Source organism: Coenobita brevimanus, chromosome 112 (genome assembly GCF_032717465.1).
Source record: "Coenobita brevimanus isolate Jiangsu-jjx chromosome 112, ASM3271746v2, whole genome shotgun sequence".
NCBI lineage: Eukaryota > Metazoa > Arthropoda > Malacostraca > Decapoda > Coenobitidae > Coenobita > Coenobita brevimanus.
The window spans coordinates 8,100,384-8,126,799 of record NC_137065.1 but is presented as its reverse complement, the minus strand read 5'-3'; the positions used below and the strand labels follow the sequence as shown (position 1 = coordinate 8,126,799).

Below are 26,416 nucleotides of genomic sequence, written 5' to 3'. Positions count from 1 at the left end.
ATTGTATAAAAAAAAATATTAGAAATGTTATGAACGTACCTTATTTAAGAAAACAAAATATCTCCGGGCATTGGGTCACTGAGTACGTGCTTCAGTTGCTGCCAACTGACTTTAATGAGACAGTACCCTACATCCTCACTCATGGCTGCTGTTTGAACGTGAACCAACCTGATATGCGCCTCTATAGCCGTCGTTCTCTCTCTCTCTCTCTCTCTCTCTCTCTCTCTCTCTCTCTATTCACGGACTCCTTTAGTGCCGTTTTTAGCCTCCAGACCATTCCCGCAGCCAACCAACTTGTTCTTAAAATTCAGGAGTGGTTGTACAGGATTGCTACCAGGAAGAAAGTAGTCACCTTTTGTTGGGTTCCGAGCCATGTTGGTATTGCAGGAAATGAGCAGGTGGATTTTTTGGCCAGGTCAGCAGCGTCTGACACATTATTCTCCAGCTGTCACCCAGTAGGTGACTTTTTTCCATCTCTCTCTTTGTCGCTTAAGCGTCGATGGCAGTTGGAGTGGTCCCATGTTACTAATAATAAGCTGCGTTCCATTAAGCCCACTGTTTCGCCTTGGTCATTTTCCTCCTATCCTAACAGACGGTGGGAGAGAGCGTTAGCACGTTTGCGTTTAGGCCATGCCCGTCTTACACATGGCTATTTGATGGCTGGTGGAGTACCTCCTCTTTGCTCCTACTGTCAGGTTCTACCTACTGTAGAGCATCTCCTACTGGACTGCCCTCGATACTCTGCTGTGCTTTCCCTTTCATTGATAACTTACGCCATCCACATTCACTTGCTGATCTTCTAGGTGAATCCACCCACGTTTCGGTTACTGCTCTCATATCCTTTTTGTCACGTATCCGTATGCTTTCCTCCATATGATTGCTTTACCTGACCGATATCAATGATTTCTTCTTTAGTGTCATATGGCCTTTGCTGCCTGGCACTAGTTTCCCTATTCAATCAATCTCTCTCTCTCTCTCTCTCTCTCTCTCTCTCTCTCTCTCTCTCTCTCTCTCTCTCTCTCTCTCTCTCTCTCTCTCTCTCTCTCTCTCTCTCAGTAGATCTTCATACAGTACATTTTAGTCAGACATCTAAGTATCCCTTGAAAACCCTGCTGTGAAACCCGAGTCGTTAGCAAACCCCAGGTTCAGAACCCCTCGCCAAGTAGGAGAAAGCGTTCCACTGGATGGCGTCCATAATGGTTTACATGGAGAGGTAGCTGAGATTTTTGCTCGCATAACCAACCCACTGTCTGGGAGGTGAGGCTGGTTACCCTCGCGTCATGTGCCGGGCATGGGTAGCCTAGCCTCAGGTCCCCCGCACTAGTGATGAGGGGGATGGGGACAGGATCATAGATACAGATATACAGGATGTTGCAGAATTACACTGGGAGACATTTAAGATCAACGTGATATGTAGAAATAAACACATTTCAGGCTGTTTTCTCCGAAAATGCTTTATTAATGAGATAATGTCATTTTAATCTCTCATTACATAGCGCATGAACCGCCTTCCATAAATACCAAGAAATGAGACATTATTTTGCTATTTGCAATCACAGCGAGCATAACTTGCAAGTCTTCGTAATTTATGCAAATGTATGTTAAATTTGCAGTGTGTTTATCGACATCTTCACAGTTTACTTAAATAGTATTGCGTTATTCTTGCTAAATTATTTGTAAGTACGTAACAAGTGTTACGACTCCTTTAGGATGAATAGCGTTAGACTGGTTTGGAAAGTTGCTAAGGTGTCGGAATCTTCAACATATTTATCCATAAATGGTTAAAATTTCCAAATAGTATGCATTAAGCATTACACCTAGGAAAGTAATGCTCAGTTCACCACGTAATGCTAATTTTATAACACTGCTGCCCCTAATCCGATTACAGTATCTCATTATTAAGGCATTTTCGGGGTAAACAACGCCAAAAAAATTGTGTCTTATTATTACATGTCCAGTTGATCACAAACGTTTGTCCGTGAATTATTTTAAAATGCCCTGTGTGTATACAGATGGCGAGATAAATAGATAGATAGACAGAGAGACTGATAGACAGAGAGACAGATACATAGATATACAGCGAAAAACATTAAATATATACATAGTTAAAATGGTAGATAGATACATATATAGACAGGGAGACATCTAGGTAGACTGACATAGATAGGCCACTTGAATGTAACTGACCACATATATATATATATATATATATATATATATATATATATATATATATATATATATATATATATATAATTTTCATTTTGACAATGGATTCGATAGTATAAAAAAAGAAGAGACCATTTTCTTTTTCTGAAAACGTACTAATTCGGAACAAAAACGCAGGATATGTGTCAGTTTCAGGAAAAAGTTTAATTGTATTGTAATTCTCGAGTGACACAGTGAAGATATGACCGTGGCTAGAGAACACACACACACACACACACACACACACACACACACACACACACACACACACACACACACACACACACACACAGAAATTCGATTGAAATTAAAGCAGAATCGGATGTTAAAACAAACAGAGCACCCGAGAGAGAGAGAGAGAGAGAGAGAGAGAGAGAGAGAGAGAGAGAGAGAGAGAGAGAGAAAGAGAGAGAGAGAGAGAGAGTAACGAGGCCAGATAGTGAAAGGCCTAGAGGGAGGAGGGATAAAAGAAAAAGAGTTCGGGAAGGCAGAGATGTGAGGAAGGACGCAACGAGGCGAACGGACAGACAGGGAGGCAGGGAGGAAGAAAGGAAGGTAGGTAGGCAGGGAGGGAATAGAGCAGAAATGAGGAAGGCAAACAGGTACGGAGACTAACAGGAGGGTAGGAAGGCACAGAGGCAGGCAAGGCAATCAGGGAGACTAAGAAGAGAGAAGGAGGAAGGAGAGGCCGCAGACGGGCAGGGATACTAACGGGAGACTACGGAGATAGAGAGGCAGGGAGAGTAACCGAAAAGTAGTGAAACAGAGAGACAAGCAGGCAGGGAGACGGAAGAAAGAGAGGCCGGCAGGCAGGCAGGGAGACTAACGGGACACTAGGGAGACAGAGAGGTAGGCAGGGAGGGAGACCGCATGCATGATAGAAAGAGATGTAGAAAGGAAAATAGAAATAAACAGACAGGGACCCAAGAATGGACACAGACACAGGTAAGTAGACTGGGAGGTAGACAAGGAGACAGAACAGAGATACAGTAAGGCAGGAAGGGAGGTGGACCGACAGATAAGCAGGCAGGAAGGCAAGAACGGAGCCAATGTGGAAGACAGAATTGAAAGTAGACACGCAAGTCGGTAGGCAAGTAGATAGACAAATGGAGAGAAAGAGGTAATGTGGGACAGGGAAGCGGGAATACAAGCAGAGATGAAAGCAGGAACACAAGCAGTGAGGGAGACGGACGGACAGATGTTGAAAGGCAGGTAATAAGGTAAAAAAGAGGCAAAAATAGGCAGAAGGCAGAAATATAAGCGGGCGTACAGGTAGTCAGAGAAGAAAGGAGGGATGCAAAAGGAGAAGCACTTTCTCTTGACTTAAGCTAACGATAGAAGATTGTATTTCTGCAAGAGATGTGAACTAGAAGGGTTCTAAAATTATCCGGGAAACCCATTTCTCCCTTCTTGGTGCACCTTGCAGTTATGGTAAAGCAGACGATTTTGTCCAGTAGACATAAATCTTGGCAGTCAGAGTTATAGCAGGCAGGCACCAGGCAGGCAAACAAATTGGGAAGCAGGCAGGCAGGCAGAGAAGTAGATGGAGAGGCAGGTAGGTACACAGGCAGGCAGAGAGGCAGTTAGGCAACCAGAAAGGCAGAGAAGCAAGCTGGTAGTCAGGCAAGCATACAGAGATAATATGCATCAAGGCAGATACGTAAGAAGTAAGCAGACAAAAGGCAATCAGGCAAGCAAGGAGAGATACGAACAGGCAGACAGGCAGGCTTGCAGAGATACAAGCAGGCAGGCAGGGAAGTGGGCAGACTGGAAAGCTGATAAATAGGTAGGTAGGCGGGCAAGCAGATGAATAAGCAGGCAAGTAGGCAAGCCGGCAGACGGGCATGCAAACAGGCATGTAGGCACACAGGCAGGCAGACATAGAGATAACCAGGAATAACTAATGGGGGCTTCAGTGCCCTTCTTTTAATACCGTTATACAAGATAGAGCGAGCTAGAGAGAAGGAGGGGGGGACTCTGGATCTGCAGAATTATTGAGAACACGAAGACGAGGAGAAAAGAACTGGGACAAGGTAGGACGAACGACAGAATGCAAAACGTAGGGGGAGGCAAAAATGTTAAAACAGAGAAAGCATGTGACTGACAAGGAAGGCACCCAACAAACATTCCTCTGCAGCACGAAAGCCAACTACCTGATGAAGAGGGGTTCTTACTGAGTAGGGACAAGCCGCTTGGAAATTCTTTTGGCGGGGCCATCCCTTACAGGATGCGACATCAGGCCACACAAATATGAACAGGGTAGCTAAGGAAAGAGAGACCAAAATCAAATAACCTGATGTTTTTTTGAAGTAGTGAGGATGGTGGCGCGTTCCATATCCACCCACTTGAAGTGATACTGCCTTCAGGTGACTCTACACCGAGTGGCTGTACAGATGATTCTTGTGGCCCAGGAAGCGGTTGACTTTGTTACGTGAATTAAAAAATAACAAAATGGACGCCTAGTGACTACAATGCTTGTACTATAACCTGGCCTAAAGTTGCCATCTCTCTACCCTGAATCCAAAGTTGCAACAATAGTTTAACACCAAAATATGATGCTAGTCGTCAGAAATTTCTAAGAAAAGGAAGAACAACCGTACCATTGTCTATTTCTCCCACTGAGCTACGTAAAACTAGCTGGAAAAGTACAAAAACCCACGCCAAGTTCAGGTAAAAAAAAGTATTGTTATGAGTTAAATCGCTGCGACTGGATGAGTGCAAGAGTTAATCTCCAAGATGTTCTTTACACTTTTGTCTCACGTAATGCCGCTGATGGACAAGCGACAGTTTACATACGCCATATACTTGTATGTCTGGGTCCCAAGGCTCACAGTGGGAGATAAATGACTGAATATAGATAGATAGATAGATAGATATTGGTGGAGAGATTGATAGATGGATAGCCAGACTGACTGACACTACGTACATATATACTTACATATATGCACACTTACATACATACATAGAAGAAAGAAAGAACCACATTATGACGTGAATACCAAAGAACTTGAGACAAAAGAGAGGAAACTTTACGATGCATTGCTTCATAAATATCAGAGCTGTGTACATTGTGTTTGAAGGACTGGAGGCTGTGGTTAAGAGAAAAACTTATGAGGGCTGTGCCAGAGTTAATCATTTGTTTGTGAGTGACGCAGAATAAGTTAGGAGGCGACTCTTAAGGCAGAAGGGTGGAAGCGTGGCCACTTGCTGGCCGACTTAAAAAGACAGTGTCTATCTATTCCCAGACGCCTTAATCTCGTAAGAGGTGACCACAAACAAATCGCCTCCTTGTAGCCCTGTCATTCGCCATTTCGCTGCCTTCCCCCCACCTCACACATCCCTCTCTTATATACCTCTCCAATCCATCCCTCCACCTCATCCTCGGCCTTCCCCTCTCTCCCCCCCCCTCAACTCATCCTCGGCCTTCCCCTCCCTCTCCTTCCCTCCACTCACTCACATACACTCTCGTCGATTTCTCCTAACGCTGTATCACATCCACACCACAACGCTCCATCACTTCCTCATTTGTCAGTTTGTCTCTCCATGTAGCTCCGCATGCTCCTCTCAAATAGCCCATTTCCATTGCTCTCACTCTTGGCTTCTGTCCTTCCGATAAGGTCCAAATTTAAGTTCCATACGTTAGACTTGGTATTACAATACAATCATGCAGCGACTTTTTTTTTTTTACTTACATACTCACTTCCCTATTTCTTATCTCACTTCCCTGTTTCTTATCTCACTTCCCTATTTCTTATCACTGCACCCCTTTCATGCACTTCATCTTCCAAATTGCCATCCATTCTCAGCACACTACCCAAGTACTTAACTGCACTCACATTTTCCAGTTCATCATCCAACCTCACTGTGCATTCAGTGACTTCATTTCTCTCGAAGACCAAAGCTTTACTCTTCCCTATTTTCCCCTTTAGATTCCGTTTGCTACACACTCTCTCAAATTCATTCATTAAGTCTTGCAGTTGCCCTTCGTCTTCACTTAACAGTACAGTATGATCTTCAACCAACAAGAACTAGAAGTTTCCAAACACTGCCCTCACTCATTAGGGCAGCTTCAACATCAACTACCCTACCTTGTATCTCTTTTCTAACCCCATCCATATACAAATTGAACAGCCATGGAGAACTGACACATCCCTGTCTCAGTTCAACATTCAGACAGAAAAAATCGCAAAATTCATCATCCACATGCACTGCAGCCTTAGCACCCTCATGCATATTCCTCACGGCGTTCAACAGCTTCCCACTAACACCATATATTCTAAATATTTTCCACATTCCTTGTTTATCCACTCTGTCATAATTATGCTTTCTCCATATCCACGAAGGACGCTTAGAGCTTCTTTCTCTTCCCAAGAAACTTTTTTCACGAAATACTTATGGATGAATATCTGATCTACACAACCTCCTCCCTTCCTAAAACCTTCCTGTTCTTCTCCAATTAATTCCTCTGTTATTTCACTAACTCTGTCAATAAGTATCCTACCATATGCTTTTCCTATTACACTGAAAAAACTAATGGCCCTATGATTACCACACACTTCTGTTTCCCATTTTCCTTTGTACAGGGGAATAACTATATTTGACTTCCAGTTCTCCGGGACTCTTCCTTGCTCCCAGGCCAATCTGCACATCTTCCATATCCAGGCTTCAGCATTTCACCACACACTCCTTCCATTCCTGGGGATTTCCCCATTTTGACTTTCTTCATTGCTTCCACAACTTCCATTCTACTGACCTCTTCCTCTCTTCTCACCTCCCTCCTTCTCCCAACATAGTTTAAATAGATTGATAGATAGATGTAGATTAAGATACACACTAAAATGGGCATACATAATAGATCAAAATTATATAGGTTGATAGATTGACGGATTGATGGATAGCTATACAGATGAACAGGTACAGGTAGGTAAATAGATACAGATGGAAATACATAATGGGAACTAAAGAGGATATTATATCAGGAAAGTAATAAGCTGAAGCCATGGTCATCACTTCCGAAGCCAGGTTGGGGACCCTACTAATGAGATCGTAAAGTGAAGGCGGATAAGTCTGTTGTACTTATGCATACACCGGGTCATTATGTCGGTCTTTTACTGCACGTTAGTTCAGATGGCGGGTTTCATGACCTAGTTATTATTGCGAAACTGTATACATGTATCACACATACTGCACTGCACCATCAGCCCCTTCAGTCAAAGATTGTTTTTGTATATTGTTTATGTTACCACTAAACGAGTAAAAATTAGACTATACATTTTTAGATGTGAAAGTATTTATGAAGGGCAAATATAAAACTCTTCCAGTTCAAAAACCTCACAAAGTTTAATAAATTTGTTTGGTGTATCAGTAACAGAATATACAATACGTCATCCAGGTGAACTGGTTAACCCCACTCCTTCCTTCCCTACCTTTTCCCTCCCTGTCTTCTCTCTCTCTCTCTCTCTCTCTCTCTCTCTCTCTCTCTCTCTCTCTCTCTCTCTCTCTCTCTGATGCTGATGCTGATGACGTGTACTGTCCAGACTCATTTTCACCAGACGCACAGACCCCGTACACAGCAGCTCGATTTACAACTTGTTGATGGTGAAAATGATGGTGATGATGATGAAGTGTACAGTTTTGACTTCCTTTTCTCAGGACGGCCAGACCCCATGTACAACTGCTTTGTGTACAAGCTATCGATGAAGATGGTGATGTAGAAAACAATTCGCCATTTCTTTTCTCAGGACGGCCAGAGTCCATACCCCTTACAAAACAGTTCTGTGTACGTGTCGATGATGATGATGATGATGCAGTATACAATTCCTTTTTTTCTTTTTCCAGGACGGCCAGACCCCGTACACAACTGTTCTGTGTACAACCTATCGGAGTCTGTGGTGAATGTGCGCTGCGTGGCAGGTTTTGACGGAGGCCTAAGTCAGACCTTTGTTATGGAACTGTACCATCCCCTGACCAACGCACTTCTGGCCAACGTTACGAGCCAGGTGTGTGTGTGTGTGTGTGTGTGTGTGTGTGTGTGTGTGTGTGTGTGTGTGTGTGTGTGTGTGTGTGTGTGTGTGTGTGTGTGTGTGTGTGTGTGTGTGTGTGTGTGTGTGAGAGAGAGAGAGAGAGAGAGAGAGAGAGAGAGATGAAGAGATGATTAATCATTGTTATGCTGCTATACAACTCTCACACGAACGTGTTTTAGGTGAGAGAGAGAGAGAGAGAGAGATGAAGGTATGCATAATCTTGTTATGCTGCTATACCACGCTCTCACGAACGTGCATTAGGTGACAGAGAGAGAGAGAGAGAGAGAGAGAGAGAGAGATGAAGGTACACTTGACCCATGTGAGCCCAGTGTCCTCTATATAGGACGGAACTGGGAACTTTCAAAAGTTAATAAAGTAGGGAATCACCAGGCAGGGATCAATGAGCTTCACTACAACGAGCCAATAGGCGGAGGGCGGTAGACTTAGTACGCACCCTGCCAGCACAATGCCTCGGCCAGGAACTTTGGGAGCCAGTGGGTAAACCTTTGTTATGCTGCTATACCACGCTCTCACGAACGTGCTCCAGGAGAGAGAGAGAGAAAGAGAGAGAGATGAAGGTACACTTTAACTTTGTGTGTGTGTGTGTGTGTGTGTGTGTGTGTGTGTGTGTGTGTGTGCAAGGGCGCACCCAGGGAGGATTCCTGGTTGCCCGGAACCTCCATCAGTCTGATTCCTCCAGTTACTGCAAGGTGCGGTCTGTCCAGGCCTATTCCAACAGTCATACTTCACCCATGCCATAATAACTTTCATACACCTGAATCATCTGAATGCAATTCAGCACTGCCATACAATGTCAAATATTGAAGTTTAACTTTTCCTATTTTTCCATTGAACATTTAGCTCTTTGTGCCATTGCACCTTGTGGCAAATGGTCGATATACGTGTTTGGTTGGCAACCTCACTACCGTACCACAGATGCCACTGATTGAATTATTTTAGTGCAGTGATCTAGTCATCAGTTATTGGTTAGATAAAAAAGAAAAATCCCGGGAGGCATACAGTACCCCTCCCCCGGGACACCACAGCTGTATGGGTTTGCTTTACTCACAAGGACTTAACAGTAATTTGGGAACCTCCCTTTCTCGGTTTCTGGGTGCCCCCCTGTGTGTGTGTGTGTGTGTGTGTGTGTGTGTGTGTGTGTGTGTGTGTGTGTGTGTGTGTGTGTGTGTGTGTCTGTGTCTGTGTCTCTGTGTGTCATTTAAACACTTCTATGAATTATGACCTGAAAAAACTTTTGCGGCGATTTAAATGCAATATAAAGAGAATATTATTTCATGTTAATCTTCCACACTGAAATGATATAAATACCACACCATAAAAGAGTGTATAGAGATGTAACACAGTAAACCGCTAGGTAAGATGGGATAGAAAATGCTAAATACATGAAGGAATATTTGAGTCACCCCTCCCTTCCCCATCTCCTCTTGCACAGGTGCCTCAGTTCACAGTGGAGGGGCTGGAGGCAGGTCTGGCCCTGATGGCGGTGGTGTATTCTACCAATGAGAAGGGCAGAGGGGAGATGGTCTCACTTAAGGTGTATACCATCAAGGACCTTGCAGAAAGACGTACAGGTGAGTTATAGTCCGTTAACCCATTCAGCCTAAAGATGTCATTCATATTTTAGTTATCACCAGATAACTGTACTTCTTTCAGTATAGATTACTCAGGCGGAAAAGGGAAAAAGTTTCATCATTGTTATCATCTCAAATAACTCCTTGCTATACTCATTCAGCCTTTATTGGCCTAAGCTTGTTATATCTTCATTTCGACTGTTGAGCTGCAACATGAGATGAACACTAGAAATTTTTGATGATGATTATTCAAACCCAGGTATTTTTTTTAATTCTATTCATGCAAAGAGTCATATACAGTAAACTCTCCATTATCTGGTGTCACATTATCCTGCCCAATGCAACATCAAGTGCTTTTGCTTGGCTCTATTAAAGCGCCAAAATGGGAAGCAACCGGCAGTCCTATGCAGTATCCAATGGCAAGGTGTATGATCCAGCTCGGACAAGGGATACAATTAGCTCCTCGGATAACCCCGCAGTACGCCATCCAATCAGAATGCACTGCAGGAGCAGCCCATCTGAAGCACCGAGAGTACCATCACTCTCTCATTCTCTCCTGTGGATCTCGTATAGTGCAGATGTATTTGTGCGCCCTGCTCTTGTGACCCACGTGATGGAAAAATTCTTGTACTGTGACTTGCTGTGTGTCCTCCCATACCTTGCTCACTGCTCTAGTGCTGTTACTAAGCTTGTAGCCTCTCAGTGCTTCGTGTCCTAGTGCTCGATATTGGCAACTGTACAGTGTACATACACACTGTGTCTACTACCAGTGCTGTGATTTTGCCTGTGGTCTCACGTGCCTTGCTCGTTGCCTCGTTGCTGTTGTGCTGTGACAGACATTGCGGCCCCTAAGTGCTCTGTGCCCTAATTCACTGACTGTTCGATCATAGTTCTGTGTGGTGGCTGAGTTTGTGGCATTTGTGGCAGTGCCCTGGTTGCTGCAGGTCCTGCTGGCCTTGTGCATGGTCCTGGTTGCTGTCCCCCTGGCTCCTCCACCAGCTGCTAAAAGGCATCGTATCATTTTCTCCATGAATATGATGGAGATAATCGAAAAGTTGGAGCGAGGCTAGATGATCGCAAGGCTGATCTGGCACTATGACATGCCTTGGGTCACATTGCTGGATCTGTTGAAGAACAAGGACTCCATCAAGGTGTTCTTCCGGGGTGTACATGGCTCAACTGTGCGATGGAACAAGCACAAGATGATGGCCAAGACACGCTTTAGCAAACTCAACCAGGCCTGCCTGAAGTGGTTCCGACAACAGCGTGCCAGTGGCGTGATTGTGTGTCCCATCAGGCTGAAGGGTGCGGCCAATTTCACTGAGTAACTAGGGACTGCAGATTTCAGGGTCTCTGAAGGTTGGCTGAGTCGATTCAAACTTCGAAATGGCCTTTCTAACAGGACTGCTTATGGTGAAGCTTTGGATGCAGACACTGAAGGAATAGATGAGTTTCACACCAGGCATAAAAACCTGATTGATGAAGGAGGTCTATGTCTCAATCAGGTTTATAACTTTGACGAAACTGGTCTGTTCTTCAGGTCTGTCCCGACTAACACCTGGGCTGATGAGAAGGAAAAGTCATTACCTGATTGTAAGGTGAGCCAACAGTGCATGTCTGTTTTGTGCTGTGTCAGTGCAACAGATTTCCTTCGTCTGGAACCGGTTGTAATCGGGCATGCAAAACAGCCACATTGTCTCCATGGGTTGATGGACAGTCTCCCAGTGATTTATTTCCGCACACTGAAGACTTGGTTAACAGCCAAGGTTTTCAAAGAATGGTTCTACAGTCATGCTGTGAAGGAGATTATCCATTATCAGATGGAAAGTCTCGGCCTTGCCTGTGACCAAGTGAAGGCCCTGTTGCTCCTTGACAATGCTCCTGCTCATCCTTCTGAGAAGGAGTTGGTTGGAAATGGAGGTTGAATTAGGGTCCTGTTTTTGTCCCCTTATTTGACCTTCATCTTTCAACCAATGGACCAGGGTATTATCGGGGCAATGAAGCAGCTGTACAAGAAGAGGTTTATGGAAGACGTGAAGGTTGTGCTCAAGGACGAGGAGGAGGCAGCCCAAGGCGAGGATAGTAGGGGGAGAGGACCTTTGCTAAGCTCAAGCGGTATTCCCTCAAGTCTGCAATCTACAACTGGGTGCAGGCTTGGAGGGAACTCTGCACTCATACTTGAGCATGGTTGTATCAAGCTTCTCAAGGGTAAAGAGACCATTGCTGACTTCACCAGCTTCTAAGCTCAGGACATTGTCCATCGGATGGAAGCAGCAGGATATTGGTAACAAAGGACACCATTTACGATTAGCTGGAAGTGGATGAGAGAGAGCTTGGGTACCAGACTATGTCCAGCAAGTCAGTGATGTGGTGGAAGTCCTTCTCGACTACTGCAAGTATCCCAGTCAGCAGGCTATCTTTATTGATGCCATGGCTACCTACCTGCAAGAGGGCCATGGGAATGTTAGTAAGCTGCAGTCGAGATGGATCACCTAGCAGTCCTCCATCACGTTCTTTTTCCGTCTGGTAACACCTGCCACTCCATCGCCACAGCTCTTGACTTCCCTCATGTCTTCCTCTGGTGCCATAGCCTTCGACTTCCTCGTATTGGCCTCTGTCACCCCAGCCCTCTACTTCCACATATCGGCTTCTTTCATCCCAGCCAGGCACCACCAAGGCCACTTCTAACCAAGGCCACTTCTTCACCGCAGCCAGGCAGCTCGGCCATGGCACTACTTTCAGCCCCTTCAGGAGTGGTGTGTCCATCAGAGGTCTCGACTCAGTCAGAAGCCCCACTGGAGCTGCAATTCACACTGTCTGCCACTCCATCTCTGCTGTCTACTCCAGCACCTTTGGCAGAAATAGAGCTCTGAGATGGTGGAGTTGGAGTAATCTTTGTGAGAACCATTCGCCACTAGACCACACCAGATTAAGTGCACTGTACTGTACTGCATGGTGTGCAACTGTACCCCCAACGATGCCAACACTAGGTGAGTACATAGTAAACTGTGCATTGTATATACTGTACTGTATCAAGACTGTATTGTATTTTATGTTTAATTTTCATCTTTTAATCTAGGAAATGTTTTTAGGATAGAAGGTTGAGGCTTGATAGTGACAGTATCCAGCTCGATGCCGAATGTTGAGCTGATTGGGCGATGCTATGCAATATCCAGCGTTCTGCAGTATTTGGCGTAGGGGTTGACTGAATTGCGCTGAATAATTGAGAGTTACCGTACTGAACAACTATGGCCACAGCACATAACCCTGTTTCAGTCCAACACTTGTGCTGCACCAGTAACTAAATCTTTGCACTTGGACTTAATTCACCACAAACATAAAACATCTTTAAGGCATTCAGTAGGTTCCTTAGCAAACCATTCAAATGTAACATCTTTCACAGTTGCTCCTTGCTCATTTATTTACTCTCACATGCTCTCTTCACAATATACCTTAGTGCTGTTCTAAGCGTGGCCCCAGGCCCATCTGGATGTGAACATGGTGGTCTGCAGGTTGAAGTTGCCATTTTCCTGCAGTTCACCAACCTCTTTCCTTGGGATAGAGAAGATGAGAGATGTTTGTATAACTGTACAACTAAGCCATCTAATTATATTGTTACTACCATGTGAAGGCATCCCTTCCCAGCACATGCCTTCCTGCAAGCAATAAATTAATGCCCCTGCTTCTCTGGAATCACCTTGTTCATTTCCACATTGTCTGACAACAGTCTTGTCTTTCCAGTTGTTATTCTTTGATATACAGTGGTTCTCATATCTCTGGCCTTATCATCTTGCGTGTTGCATGGATGGCCTAGTCTGCTGGTGTAAGGAGCTAATAAATTTTAGTTCATTCAGAAAGAACTAATCACCCACATAGTCAAATACGTGAAAGGCTGACACTATAGAGAATTATATTAGGATTATGGAGACAATAATGCTGACTAAGCCATTCCTGCAACAAAAGATTTGGGATGCTTAATATATGGACCTCTGTGTATGTAATTCATAGTATTAAACAGATTACGATAGAGAGAAAACGGACATCCGCTTTACCATTTATGTTTCTCTCCCTTTACCTGGTCAGCGGCCGTCAAGCCCCCACCTTCCCCTGGCCAGTCCCCAACCTCACTATTCTCCATCACCTTCATCCTGGCCGTTGCGCTGGGGGTAGTTGGGGGTGCACTGGCGGTGGTGGCGGCTCTCTGCATCGCCGTTAAGTTACGCTCAAGAACTCACCAACGGTCACACCTTCAAGTTGGGAATAGAGAAGCTGTAAAGGATGGGAGGGACGACTTAGGTGGGGAAGTGCCTCCACCTCATGCACCGACGCTCCACCTCCAGCACCTCCCCCATCAGCAACATCTCCTCCATCCCACCATAGCCACCACAGCCACCAGTATCAGTGATCTGCAGCCTCAGTCCTTCGTGGTAGCCACATCCAGAGACACTGATGAAGGAAACCCAGACATTATACCTACGGCAGGTGAGTCAAGAGGGTGAACAAACAGACAAAAGGAATATACTGAATAACTGACGAAAAGGACCTTAGTTTAGTTAAGCTGATGAAACGAACTTTAGTTAATTCAAGCATTGGCTGCTGTTCTGTTTTCCTAATCATGTGGTTTAACATCAGCCAGAGAATATAATATATTTGGCGAAGCCAAAGAGGAAAAGCAATGACAAGTATTTGTTGACAGATGGTTATTTCTGCTAGACATCATATGAAGATATAGTCAATAAGCCGGATATTTGAATGACAGTGGTAGGTGAAACCAGTATGTAATAATTACACTCACCAACGAGCAAGTTAACAGAAAAAAAAAATCTTTATCTACAGTAGGAATAATTAGTTACACTAGGTACACAGATAAACGGATAAACAAATCGATATGCGGATATAAAACTGAATGAAAAAAATACACGCGGATGGAAAACTGGGTGGAAAAATAAGACAGTAGGCTTGAATAGGGAGTGGATGTATTCGTTGTCCATGTCACGTGTGTGTGTGTGTGTGTGTGTGTGTGTGTGTGTGTGTGTGAAGGAAAACACCTAATCATTTTTACCCAATTCGATACACAACCGTCGTTTTACTTCCAGGACCCAATTTAAGTTCTTCACCTTTTACATTTTCCATGTTCCTGTTGTTGAACTTCTCTTACTCCATGTATTAGCCCGTCTAGTCTGATGGCATAGGTTTTGTTCTCTCATTGTTTTCACCAGACGATATTATTCAAGTGGAGAATTTTCTAACTGGACGGGTTGGATACAGCCTTCCTTATCCTGGCCTGTACAAGAGGTCCTTCCCAAGCTGAAGAAAATTGTCTATCTATCTATTGCCAGACGCCTCAATCCCGTACGAGGTGGCCACAAACAAATCGCTTCCATGTCGCCCTGTTCCCCGCCATTTTAATGCCCTCACCCCAACTGATAACCGCACATCTCATATATATCTTCATTCCATCCGTCTATCTCATCTTCGATCTCCCTCTCCGTCTTCCCCCCTCCACCTCACTCACATATACTCTCCTCGTTAGTACTTGCTCTTCATCCTCTCCACGTGGCCAAATCAACTCAGTGTATTTCAGTGTATTTCTCCGAACACTTTCTGTTACATCCACATCCACACCATAATCCTCCTTCACTTCATCATTTGTCTGTCTGTCTCTCCATGTAACTCCACATGCATCTCTCAAATAATTCAGAAAATACAAATAGTTCAAGTAATTCATTTCCACTGCACTCACTCTTAACTTCAGTCCTTCCAACAAGGTCCAAGCTTCATTTCCATACGCTAGAGTTGGTATCACAATACTATCATGCAGTAATTTTTTTTACTTCCATGCTCACTTCCCAATTTCTCATTACTACTTTCAAAGTAGCAGCAACTTTTCATCCTTGCTGTACCCTTTCAAGCACATCATCTTCCAAACTTCGATTCATAATCATCATATTACTCATTTACTTAAATGCACTCACCGAGTCACCTTTTTTATTTCCTCATCATCCAACTTCATTGTCCAATCGGTGACTTAATTTCTCTTGAAGACCATAACTTTACAATTCCCTGCTTTCACCTTTAGATTCCGTTTCGTACACACTTTTCCAAACTCATTCACAAAGCTTGCAGTTCCCCTTCGTCTTTACTTAACAATACAGTGTCATCTGCAAGCAACAGTACAAGAAGTTTCCAAACGCTACCCTCACTCATTAGAACTGCTCCATCATCTACTGTCCTACCTTGAATCTCTTTTATAACCCCATCCACATACAGACTGAACAACCATGGAGACATGACACATCCGTCTTTCAATTCAACATTCAGATAGAAAAATTCACTCAGGTCACTATTCAAGTGCACTGCAGTCTTAGCACCTTCATACATACTCCTCACGGCATTCAGCCACTTCCCATTTACTTCATATATTCTTAGTATTTTCCATATTCCTCGTTTATCCACCCTACCATATGCTTTCTCCAAATCCATGAAGGCCTCACACAGCTTCTTTCCCTTCTCTTGAAACTTTTCTCTGAAGATTTATGGATGAATATCTGATCTACACAACCTCTTTCCCTAAAACCCTCCTCGTTCTTCAACTAATTCCTCTGTCATTTCCCTAACTCCGTCAAGAGGTATCCTACTATATACTTTTCCTATTTCACTAAGAAGACAAATGCCCTTATGATTACCACAAACTTCTTTTTCTCCGTTTCCTTTGTACATGGGGATAATCATACCTAACTTCCAATCCTCCGGGACTCTACCTTCCCCTCAGGCCAATTTGCACATTTTTCATATCCATTCTACTACTATCTCTCCCCAGAGCTTCAACACTTCACCACACACTCCATCAATTCCCGGGGCTTTCCCCGGTTTGACTTTCTTCATTGCATCCACAACTTTCATTCTACTGATCTCTTCCTCCCTTCTTACCTTCATCCTTCTCCCAGCCATTGCCCACCCACTAATAATAGCATTATTTTCATTCTCTGTGTTTAATAGTTCCATAAAGTGTTCTCTTCATCTGGTCACTTTTTCTCCCTTCTCCACTGTCAACCTACCATTTTTATATTTCACTCCCCTACTAACTTCTTTATCACCTTGTCTTACTCTCTTTACCTTCCTCCAGGACATTTTCTTTCATTCCTTCCACTTTACCCTCAAATTTATTCTAAATTCTTCTTCCACTCTCTTCTTACTCTCTCTTACTAGTCTTTTCACCTTTCTCCTCCTCTCTACATATAACTCTCTTTTGTCTCCCAACTTCCTCCATGTCACTGCTTTCCATCCATTCACTATATGCTTTCTTCTTTTACTCCACAGCTTGTCTCACCTCTTCATTCCACCGTACAGTTCCTTGCATCCCTATTTCATCCTCTCATGTCCCAACACACCACTTAACATGCTGCACAGATTTCATCTGTGAGCATCTTGCACACACTTTCCACCTCCTCCATCTTCTCCAAATCATATTTACCCAATTGCTTCTCCATTTCTCTCTTATATTCTGCCTTTTTATTCTACCCTCATGCAACCTTTCTACCTTCCTAATATGGACTACTTCCTCCTGTCCTTCCCTCGTTCTATTCATCCATTTTCCTTGAACCTTTGTTACACCACTGCTAAGTGGTGGTCTGAAAGTCCACTCCCCCAACCACTGTATGCTTTTGCATGCATTACATACCTTCTCATTCTGTCATCCACACTCACACATTATCAGTCATTGCCTTCGATTCATTCAGTTCACCATCCACCCTTCTCATAACTTCCAAGTATACCTGTTAATCATTTTGTGTTTAAAGAGGGCTTTGGCCATCGCCAGCCCCCTCCCTGCACAGACGTCCACTAAAGGACTGCCTCGCTCACCTACTTCTGAAGGCACACTCCGGTCAATAAGTATTCCATCCACGTTCACATTGCCTACGTTTCATTCATATCACCATTCAAAACCACTCTCTCATTCCTCTCACTTTTCCATGCACGCTTCCACATTTGCCCAGAAGTCTTCTTTCTGTCTGTTTGCACGATCTTACATTGGTGCATACACACAAATTGTCCACGTTTATGTTCCTACTTTCAATCGTTTCCACACAATCCTCGAACCAACTGATCAAAACTTGTATATTCTCCTTCTGTCTCTTCCACACAGCGATATATTCACCCTCTTTTGCCCGCTCATTCTCATCTACTCCCATGCATATACCCCATCCATACTCCCAGTCTCGCACATTCTCACCTCACCGTTTAGTCTCAGTTAATCCACATATGTCCACTTTTGCAACCTCAAGCACCTGGACAAACCCTCTTTCTTTCACCTCATGATTCCCACCCGTTACATTCCATGTTGCAGTCCGTATCATGTCCTTTGTCCGGTCCATGGTCGTCACCCGTTTGTCTGTCCTTGCCCGAGGCTTTTTGTTTGTATTTTTAGTTAGTTGTTTTCCGGGGAGGGGCACTAACCCTCCTCCAACCCACTTATTGACACGTAGGGAACGCGTGGTGGTTAGTTATAACGTTACCACCCTGCATATCATATTATTTCTTTGTTTATATGAAATCAATTGGCTTGTCTTTCAATGTAGAGTTAACCTATAGAGCATCAGTATACTGAATGAGTGGATGATGGGCGCCCCCACCAGTCACTGTTGTCTGGAATGTAAAAGAATACTGCGGCTGGTGTTTTTGTTGTTGTGGCCCCAGACTCATCTGGACGTGAACCCGGTGGACTGCAGGCTGATGTTCTGAAATGTACCATCGTCCTTGTGGGGTGTTGGGAGAGGGATGACAGACGTTTGTATAACCGTCATTAGAGTTGAACAGTCATATCGATGCAGCTATTTGAAGGTGGACCTCTCCAGAACCAGACAGAATCAAACTAGCACGGCATTGGAATGAAAGATTTAGAGCAGTGGCTCTTAACCTGGGGGGCAATTACCCCCAAAGGGGCAATTTTCCCTTTTCAAGGGGGTAATATCTGTAGTTTAGCTCGTGTGATTTGTTTCCATTTTTAGGGCAAACAATTAAATTAATTATAATAAGCAGGATACTTTCAGGATAGAGTTTAGAAAGCGCTATTCTGTCACAGTGAGCACACAGGATCCTGATGCCTTATGCAATTTCATACCACTGTGAAGTGGGCTGTTCTGCTATGAAAACAAACAAACAAACGAGCAAACAAAGGAACAAACAAACAAAAACAGGATGTTCATTGTGACACTCGATGCATATTTCCTCAAACTCTACTATACAGAGAAAAACTTATCAAAGAAAAAGTGTTTCACCTATCACGCTAGTAAAGGGTGCGGCAAAATTAGTTAGACGATTTTGACTGGTTGAATGAGCAACTTATATTAACTTTTTTATTAAACACTTACAGATGTACAGAGGTAATGGAATACCATTTTGTGTGATGGCTAAGTTTTGAAGAGAACGTCAAGCAGGTGGCCTCCATTGTTCTGTAAACAATCTTGTGCATGTCGGTTGAGACAGGTCGTCGTACTGCGTAGCTTTTCCAATGGCATTTGTCGAATTGTAGCCCTGATGCATTCTTTCAGCTCTTCAATGGTGTGAGGTTGACCCTCGTAGACCTTGTGCTTTAAGTATCCCCATAAGAAGCAGCCACAGGGGGATTAAGCTGGCGAGCGTGAAAGCCAAGCGACATCACCATAACCATAGATGACACGTCCTGGGAAATGCCCACGAATGGTCTGCAATGAGACTCGTGTTGTGTGAGGCGTTGCGCCATCTTGCTGAAACCATGGTAATCCTAAGTCAGTGTGGCGTCGGCGTAGTTCTAGTAAATAAAAAATTGTTCAGCATGTTCACGTACCGCTCAGCATTTACAGTAAGTGTATGTCCGTTGTAGTCTCCAAACAAGTTAGGGCCAAAAATGCCAAAGGCACTGAGTCCACACCACACTGTGACCTTTTGGCTATGCACAGGTGATTGATGCAGTAAGCGAGGTATTTTCTGGTGTCCAGTACCTGACGTTTTTCATATTAACATAGTTAGATGGAAATGGGCTTCATCTGACGTGATTATGTGTTAAAGAAATTGTGGCTGTTGGTGTCAATTCCAAGCCATCACACTAAATGGTATTCCATTACCTTTGTACATCTGTAAATGTTTCATAAAAACGTTAGTATAAGTTACTCATTTATCCAGTCAAAATCGTCTAATTTTGCCGCACCCTGTAATTTAACCAAGTGAATTTTCGACTGAAAACGCAATTTAATGTACTCAAAACTTTATACTGACTTCTTTCTGTAGCTTGTATAATCACTTGGATAATACATTATCAGTACAGTTATGATTTTGTACACTTTCTCCCGGTTTAAGCAGAATGGGGTAGTAACACCCTGAATTGGTGTGCCAAGGGGTAACAGCGGCAAAAATATTAAACAACATTTAGAGGAACAGAGGGTTTGTGCGATGGATGGTGGATGGTTGTACAGTAGCTAGGTTTTCAAACAGAAAAGTAATTGGAGGGAAAGACTGATCCAGAGGTAGATTACTATGAGAAAAAATAACTTTTTTTTTTTTTTTTTTATAACAGAACGGAGGAAGGAAAAACAAATGGGAAAAAAAAAAATAATCCATACACCGAATTGCTGGTGTCCTCTGTTCATAAAGTATCTGTAACAGTTAGTCTTGAACAGTTGTAGGTTGAAATTTGGAGGAAAACAACTCTGGGGAAGCGAGTTCCAGAGAGATGCAGTTCGGGGAATGAAAGAATTCTGATAGGCAGAAGTTCTGCAATATGGTTGAGTGACATTCCAGTCATGAGCGCTACCAGATGCCCGTGTAGCACGAGGGAAGGCATGGAGAGGTGGCACCATGGAAGCAACTTCGTCTGAGCATTTGCCAAAAAAATATCTGTAAAATAATGCAAGGGAGGCAACATTCCTTCTTACTTGCAGGGGAGGTAGTTTATATGTAATGGCAGGGTTGTTATTGATTCTAACAGCTTTATTCTGAAGTTTGTCTAGTTGTCTTAATGCAACCTCTCCACAACCATTCCACAAGGGTGAGCAATATTCAAGCTGAGAGCGCACATGACTCTTATAAATTATAGCTAACTGCTCATCGGCGAGGAAGTTACGGACTCTGTACAATAATCCAAGTTTCTTTGAGGCAGTTTTAGCAAGTGATCTGACATGAGAGGTCCAACTGAGGGCACTGTTAAGTGAGACACCAAGAATTTCAATACTTTTGGAGATGGGAATATTAGTAGCACTGAAGGTAATGTACGAATCTGGTAATATCTGTCTATTAGTAAACTGTATATATTTAGTTTTACTAGCATTAAAAGAGACAAAGTTGTTTTGTCCCCACTCACTGATTGTAGATAGATCTTGATTTATGGAGATGGCTGTACTGAGTTGAGAGGTAGAGATATTACACTTTGTAAATGGATGTCTGAGTGTGAATGAACTATGTAGCGTTGAGTCATCTGCGTATGAGTGAATGGGATTGTGAGTGACAGATAAGAGATCATTAATATGAACCAGAAATAGGGTTGGCGCCAGAACTGATCCCTGCGGCACGCCGGCGTTAATTGAGTGGAAATTCGAATATACATCATCTACTTTTACTCTTATTTTCCTGTCACTAAGATAAGAAGAAATCAAAGGAACAAAAGACGTTAGTCCATAGCAAGGGAGTTTGGACAGCAGGGAACGGTGCCATACTCTGTCGAAAGCTTTAGAGATATCAAGAGCTACTACATGAGTTTCTCCAAAAAGATCAATTGATTGATGGATGGCATGAGTTAAGAGATTGAGTATGTCAATGGTGGATCTTTCGCGGCGAAAACCGTATTGTCTATCACTATTTAAGTTGTTGGATTCAAGATGTTTAACAATATGCTTATTAATTAAAGTTTCAAATACCTTACCAAGAGAAGATGTGACAGCTATTGGTCTGTAATTGGAGGGGTCAGACGAACTTCCTTTCTTCGGAACTGGGTGGATATTGGCTTCTTTCCATGCATTTGGGAATAAAGAAGTACGTATGCATAGTCTGAATAATTTAGCTAGGACAGAGGCAAGTTCAGGGGAACACTTTTTCAAAACAATTGGCGGAATTCCATCTGTGCCTTGAGCTTTGTTGGTAGGTAAATTGTCTAGGATGGATTTTACGAATCTTGTCTGTATTTTAAGTGGGGCAATTTCGGGAGAATCAAGTTCCAGTACTGAGACATTCTGGCTGGTATCATCTATGGTAGAGTTTCTTGCAAAGGTACTAGCAAAAATATCTGCTTTCCCACGTGGATCATTTGTAATATTGCCATCTGAAGATTTTAGTGGGGGAATGGAAGATGACTTGTTAAAGTTATTATTGAAACAAGAAATTATTGTCACCAAAGACAGTGCGTGCTGACAGACGGAGGTAAGTGTGAGGGGAAAGGATGCAAGTAATTAGATGAATGACACTAATACTTACTACTCTCTCTCTCTCTCTCTCTCTCTCTCTCTCTCTCTCTCTCTCTCTTCATGTATGTATGTATGTATGTATGTATGTATGTATTAGTGATGGTCCGAGTATACTGAATGTTTTTCCACATTCGCGAATATGAATGCGAATATGAATTTTCAATATTAGCGATACGAATATGAATGAGAAAATTCTGTTTGATATAGAAACATGAGTTATACTATTTGTACGAATTCAAATCATTGTAAGATTTTCAGCTATAGGAAATCGAAAAAATTTATATCAATCTTCTGTCACCAGGATACGGGACGAGGACCCAACTCTTACATGCATCCCACCAACTTCTTTCCCCAACTTCCACCCATTGAAAGAGGAAATTTATGTATTACTATGCAATTTTGACTGTATTTTATATTTATACTTTGTAGCTGTTTTACACTGGGATGATATCATGAACACGTGAAAAATGTGTTGACAGACGGACTTACTATGTAAATTTGATTATTGGGAGGTTTTATTATGGAAATAAAAGCTTCTCAGCTCTCTCAGCAGAAAGCCTGCTCCTCTTTCCAACATATATCCGACCGGGACCATTGAAGAGCCGTTCGCTGGTAACACGTGATGGAGAGCAAGCCAAGAACGTCCGAGGTAACTGAGAATAGGCTCTGTTTCTGTATGCATTCTCCACCAAGTCAAGAGATCTTCAGCCGCTGCAATGCGATTCTCTTTTTGGTATTGGTCGATGATTTTTGACGTCTGCTGACTGTTGTGAAAGCTGGTTGCCATCTTCACCACCACTGTTTGATAAAGGATTGCATTAAGCGTTGAAGTATAGTCTTTGCTTGTAGATGACTGAGATACTTGAGATGCACCTGAGAGTATTTTTTTTTTTGGGGGGGGGGATTCATTTCTTCTTGAGCACTCGACCGATGTTCAGACAAACGGGCCATGCTGTTCTTCACTGTTTAACAAATTGCAATGCAAAACAAATCGCGTTATATCTTGGTCCCAAAATGAGGCCACAGCGTAGGTGTCGTTACTTTCTAGTTCTACTGAATCAGACCTCTTTGATAGTTCAGCCATCATTTTTTCCCTCAACTTCTTTATGCCAGGGCTTTCATCGGCGGGTTACTTGATCACCATTTTGAGTGTGGTTACAAGAGGTATTACTTCTCTTATCGATGATGAGGCGCTGCTGATTTTCTTGGAAATTTCCTCAAACGGTTGGAGAACAATGATCCAGTGTGTCGGAAAGGACTCATCTTCAGCAGTAAGGGATCTGATTTTAGAGTTTTCATTCCCATACAAGCTAAGTGGCTCCATAAGTTCTTGCACCTTAGCCATCAGCAGCAGCGTGTTGTTCCATCGAGTGGAAACACATATCCCTTATAACTGACGAGCGTCTCTTCTGAGTTGAATTTTCATTAATTCATCTTGAGCCATGGTTGAGTGATTGAAGTGAATGGCTATAGACCTGCATTTAGAGAGGAGGTCTGTAATTGATTATTGTGAAGTTATACCATACTTGACCCGACATGCAGTTGTTGGGAACTACGGTTTGTGTTGTTGATGACAGAAAGAAATAGTGCCTCTTTAATATTGGCACCAGCATCCCTCATGACACAGTGAACACTGTCGAAGGAAGTGCTCCATTTTTCAAGCATCGAGTTGAATATTGTACTCAAATATTCTCTGGTGTGGCGTTCAGAGAGTGGCAGTACGGGTAAAGTGTAATTTTGATGCTTGAACTTCTTGTCAATGCAATGACTTGTCTTGAGAAAAGAGAAACTACAGATTCAGTATCTGACCACTAATAAGTTGTGAATGTTACTTTGGTAGACTCTTAATGTCTTGATGGAATCAGAAACTTTTTCAAGAAGTCAAAAACTACGTCTGTAGTACTTGCGATGTCTCAATGGATACAGTGGCTTTGTATCTTGCATTAAACGTGCGAATCAGATGTCTTTTACGTGCGAAAATGGCAAATTATCCATGACTGTCGTCTAGGCAATGGGATGATCTAGAGAATCCAATATTTATTTTTTTTCTCTCAAACCAGCCTTCTAAAGTTTGCTGTTTTATTTCCACCAGCAGCGTTGGAGATGTTTTTCTCTTCTAGCTTTCCTTGTTCTCATCCTTGTTGTTTAGCACAGCTTTATAAGCTTCTTGATGTTTGCTACTCAGATGATTTTTAAGACCGGATGTTGTTCTTCCTTTTCTGGAATAGTTTTGCTTACCCAGTTTGCTCTTTGCAACATCTTTGGACACATTTTCAAAATACTAACACACCTCACTTGACGACATCGTGATGCCACTGTTGCTAACGTCCTTACTTTTCAGTCAGACTCAATAATGGCTGCTTTGTGATTGTATCAAGATATCAAAGACCAGCAGAGTGTGAGACACAGCGACATCGGACACACACACATGCGCAACACACACCTCAGAGTCTCGGTGCAGTCGGTGGTATCTCAGTCACTGAACTCATTCACTGAAGTAGCGGCGGTGATCCCGAGGATATTAGACGCGCCCTGGATGAACTTCGAACGGACCCAGAACAGATCACGTCAGACAGGCGTCTCTCTCTCTCTCTCTCTCTCTCTCTCTCTCTCTCTCTCTCAGAAATTCTTGAGATTTAGAGTACTTTTTCTGGCAATTATCTAAAAATCTAGAGATTACCCACTTTTTAATGAGTAATTCTGAAAATCTTTCATTAGGCAAAAAATCTTGACAAATCTAGACTATTCTGGGAATCTGGCAACATAGCATGATGCAGCAAGCAGCCCTACCTAGCTTGGCACAGCTACAGCTGCTTAAAAGGCAACACTAGCCTAGAACTCTTGTTCAAATCATGTTATTAACATTTTATTTGATTTTCTAAATTTTATACAGTTACTTTATTAATATTTACAAAATGCTCGCATGACAACATGTGAATGCAAATGCGAATGCAAATGTCGAAAAATGTGCAAATGTTTGTGAATGCTGATGCCAAGGCTAATATTTGGACCATCACTGATATATATATATATATATATATATATATATATATATATAGAGAGAGAGAGAGAGAGAGAGAGAGAGAGAGAGAGAGAGAGAGAGAAAGAGAGAGAGAGATAAACACAGAGAGAGAGATAAACACACACACACACACACACACACACACATATATATACAGTATATATATATATATATATATATATATATATATATATATATATATATATATATATATATATATATATATAAATACAATACAGCAGTGTGTGATTGAATGGAAGGAGGTGTCATCGAGACTGATGTGGGTGAAAGCGAAATTTGAACGTGAGTTGTGGGTATTTGTGAGTGCATATGGGCCTGGTAGTGAAAGGGATGAAGAAGAGAGGGAGTCTTTCTGGAATGATGTTGATGAGTGTCTGCAGAGTTTTGGAACGAATGTGAATGTGGTAATGATGGGAGATCTGAATGCTAGAGTGGGAAATGTAGCAGTTGAAGGTGTAGTTGGTATGCATGGTGTGCCTGGAAGAAATGAAAATGGGGAACGAATGATAGGGATGTGCGTTGAGCGAGAGATGGTGATTGGAAATACCCTGTTTGAGAAGAAAGATATTTATAAGTATACATGGGTGAGACAGGAGGGTGGAAGGGTTGTTGGTAGAGCATTGATGGATTGTATACATGGGTGAGACAGGAGGGTGGAAGGGTTGTTGGTAGAGCATTGATGGATTGTATACATGGGTGAAACAGGAGGGTGGAAGGGTTGTTGGTAGAGCATTGATGGATTATGTGGTTGTGTCCAGGAATGTAATAGGAAGATTGTTGGATGTGAGAGTTCTGAGGGGAGGGTGGAAGTCTGTCTGACCACTACCTGGTGGAGGGAAAGTTAAGAGTAGGTAAGAGATGGGTGAGAGCTAGGATTGTCAGGTGTGGCAGGGAGGTGTTGAAAGTGAATGAGTTGGATAAAAGAGAGAAAATGATGGAGTATCAGAAGTTGAAAGATGAGTGGAACGCAGTGAAAGATCAGGAGAATGGCAGTGTAAAGGAGGAATGGCAATTGTTTAAGAGTGCTGTGGTGGGGCACGTGGAAAAGGTGTGTGGTGTGAGACGTGTGGGTGGTGGTGTAAGAAAAGATGACTGGTGGTGCGAGGAAGTAAGTATGGC

At 42.9% G+C, this 26,416-nt stretch overlaps 1 protein-coding gene across 1 annotated transcript in view; it reads left to right on the top strand.

Annotated features, from left to right (window-relative positions):
- The window catches only part of LOC145418026 (nephrin-like), a 194,645-nt gene that overhangs the window by 51,775 nt on the left and 116,454 nt on the right, over positions 1-26,416 (top strand). Inside the window, exons 11-13 of the mRNA XM_080286561.1 lie at positions 8,047-8,207; positions 9,685-9,823; positions 13,907-14,305. Of these exons, the coding sequence (XP_080142687.1) occupies positions 8,047-8,207; positions 9,685-9,823; positions 13,907-14,305 (699 nt within the window). The remainder of the gene's footprint in view (positions 1-8,046; positions 8,208-9,684; positions 9,824-13,906; positions 14,306-26,416) is intronic.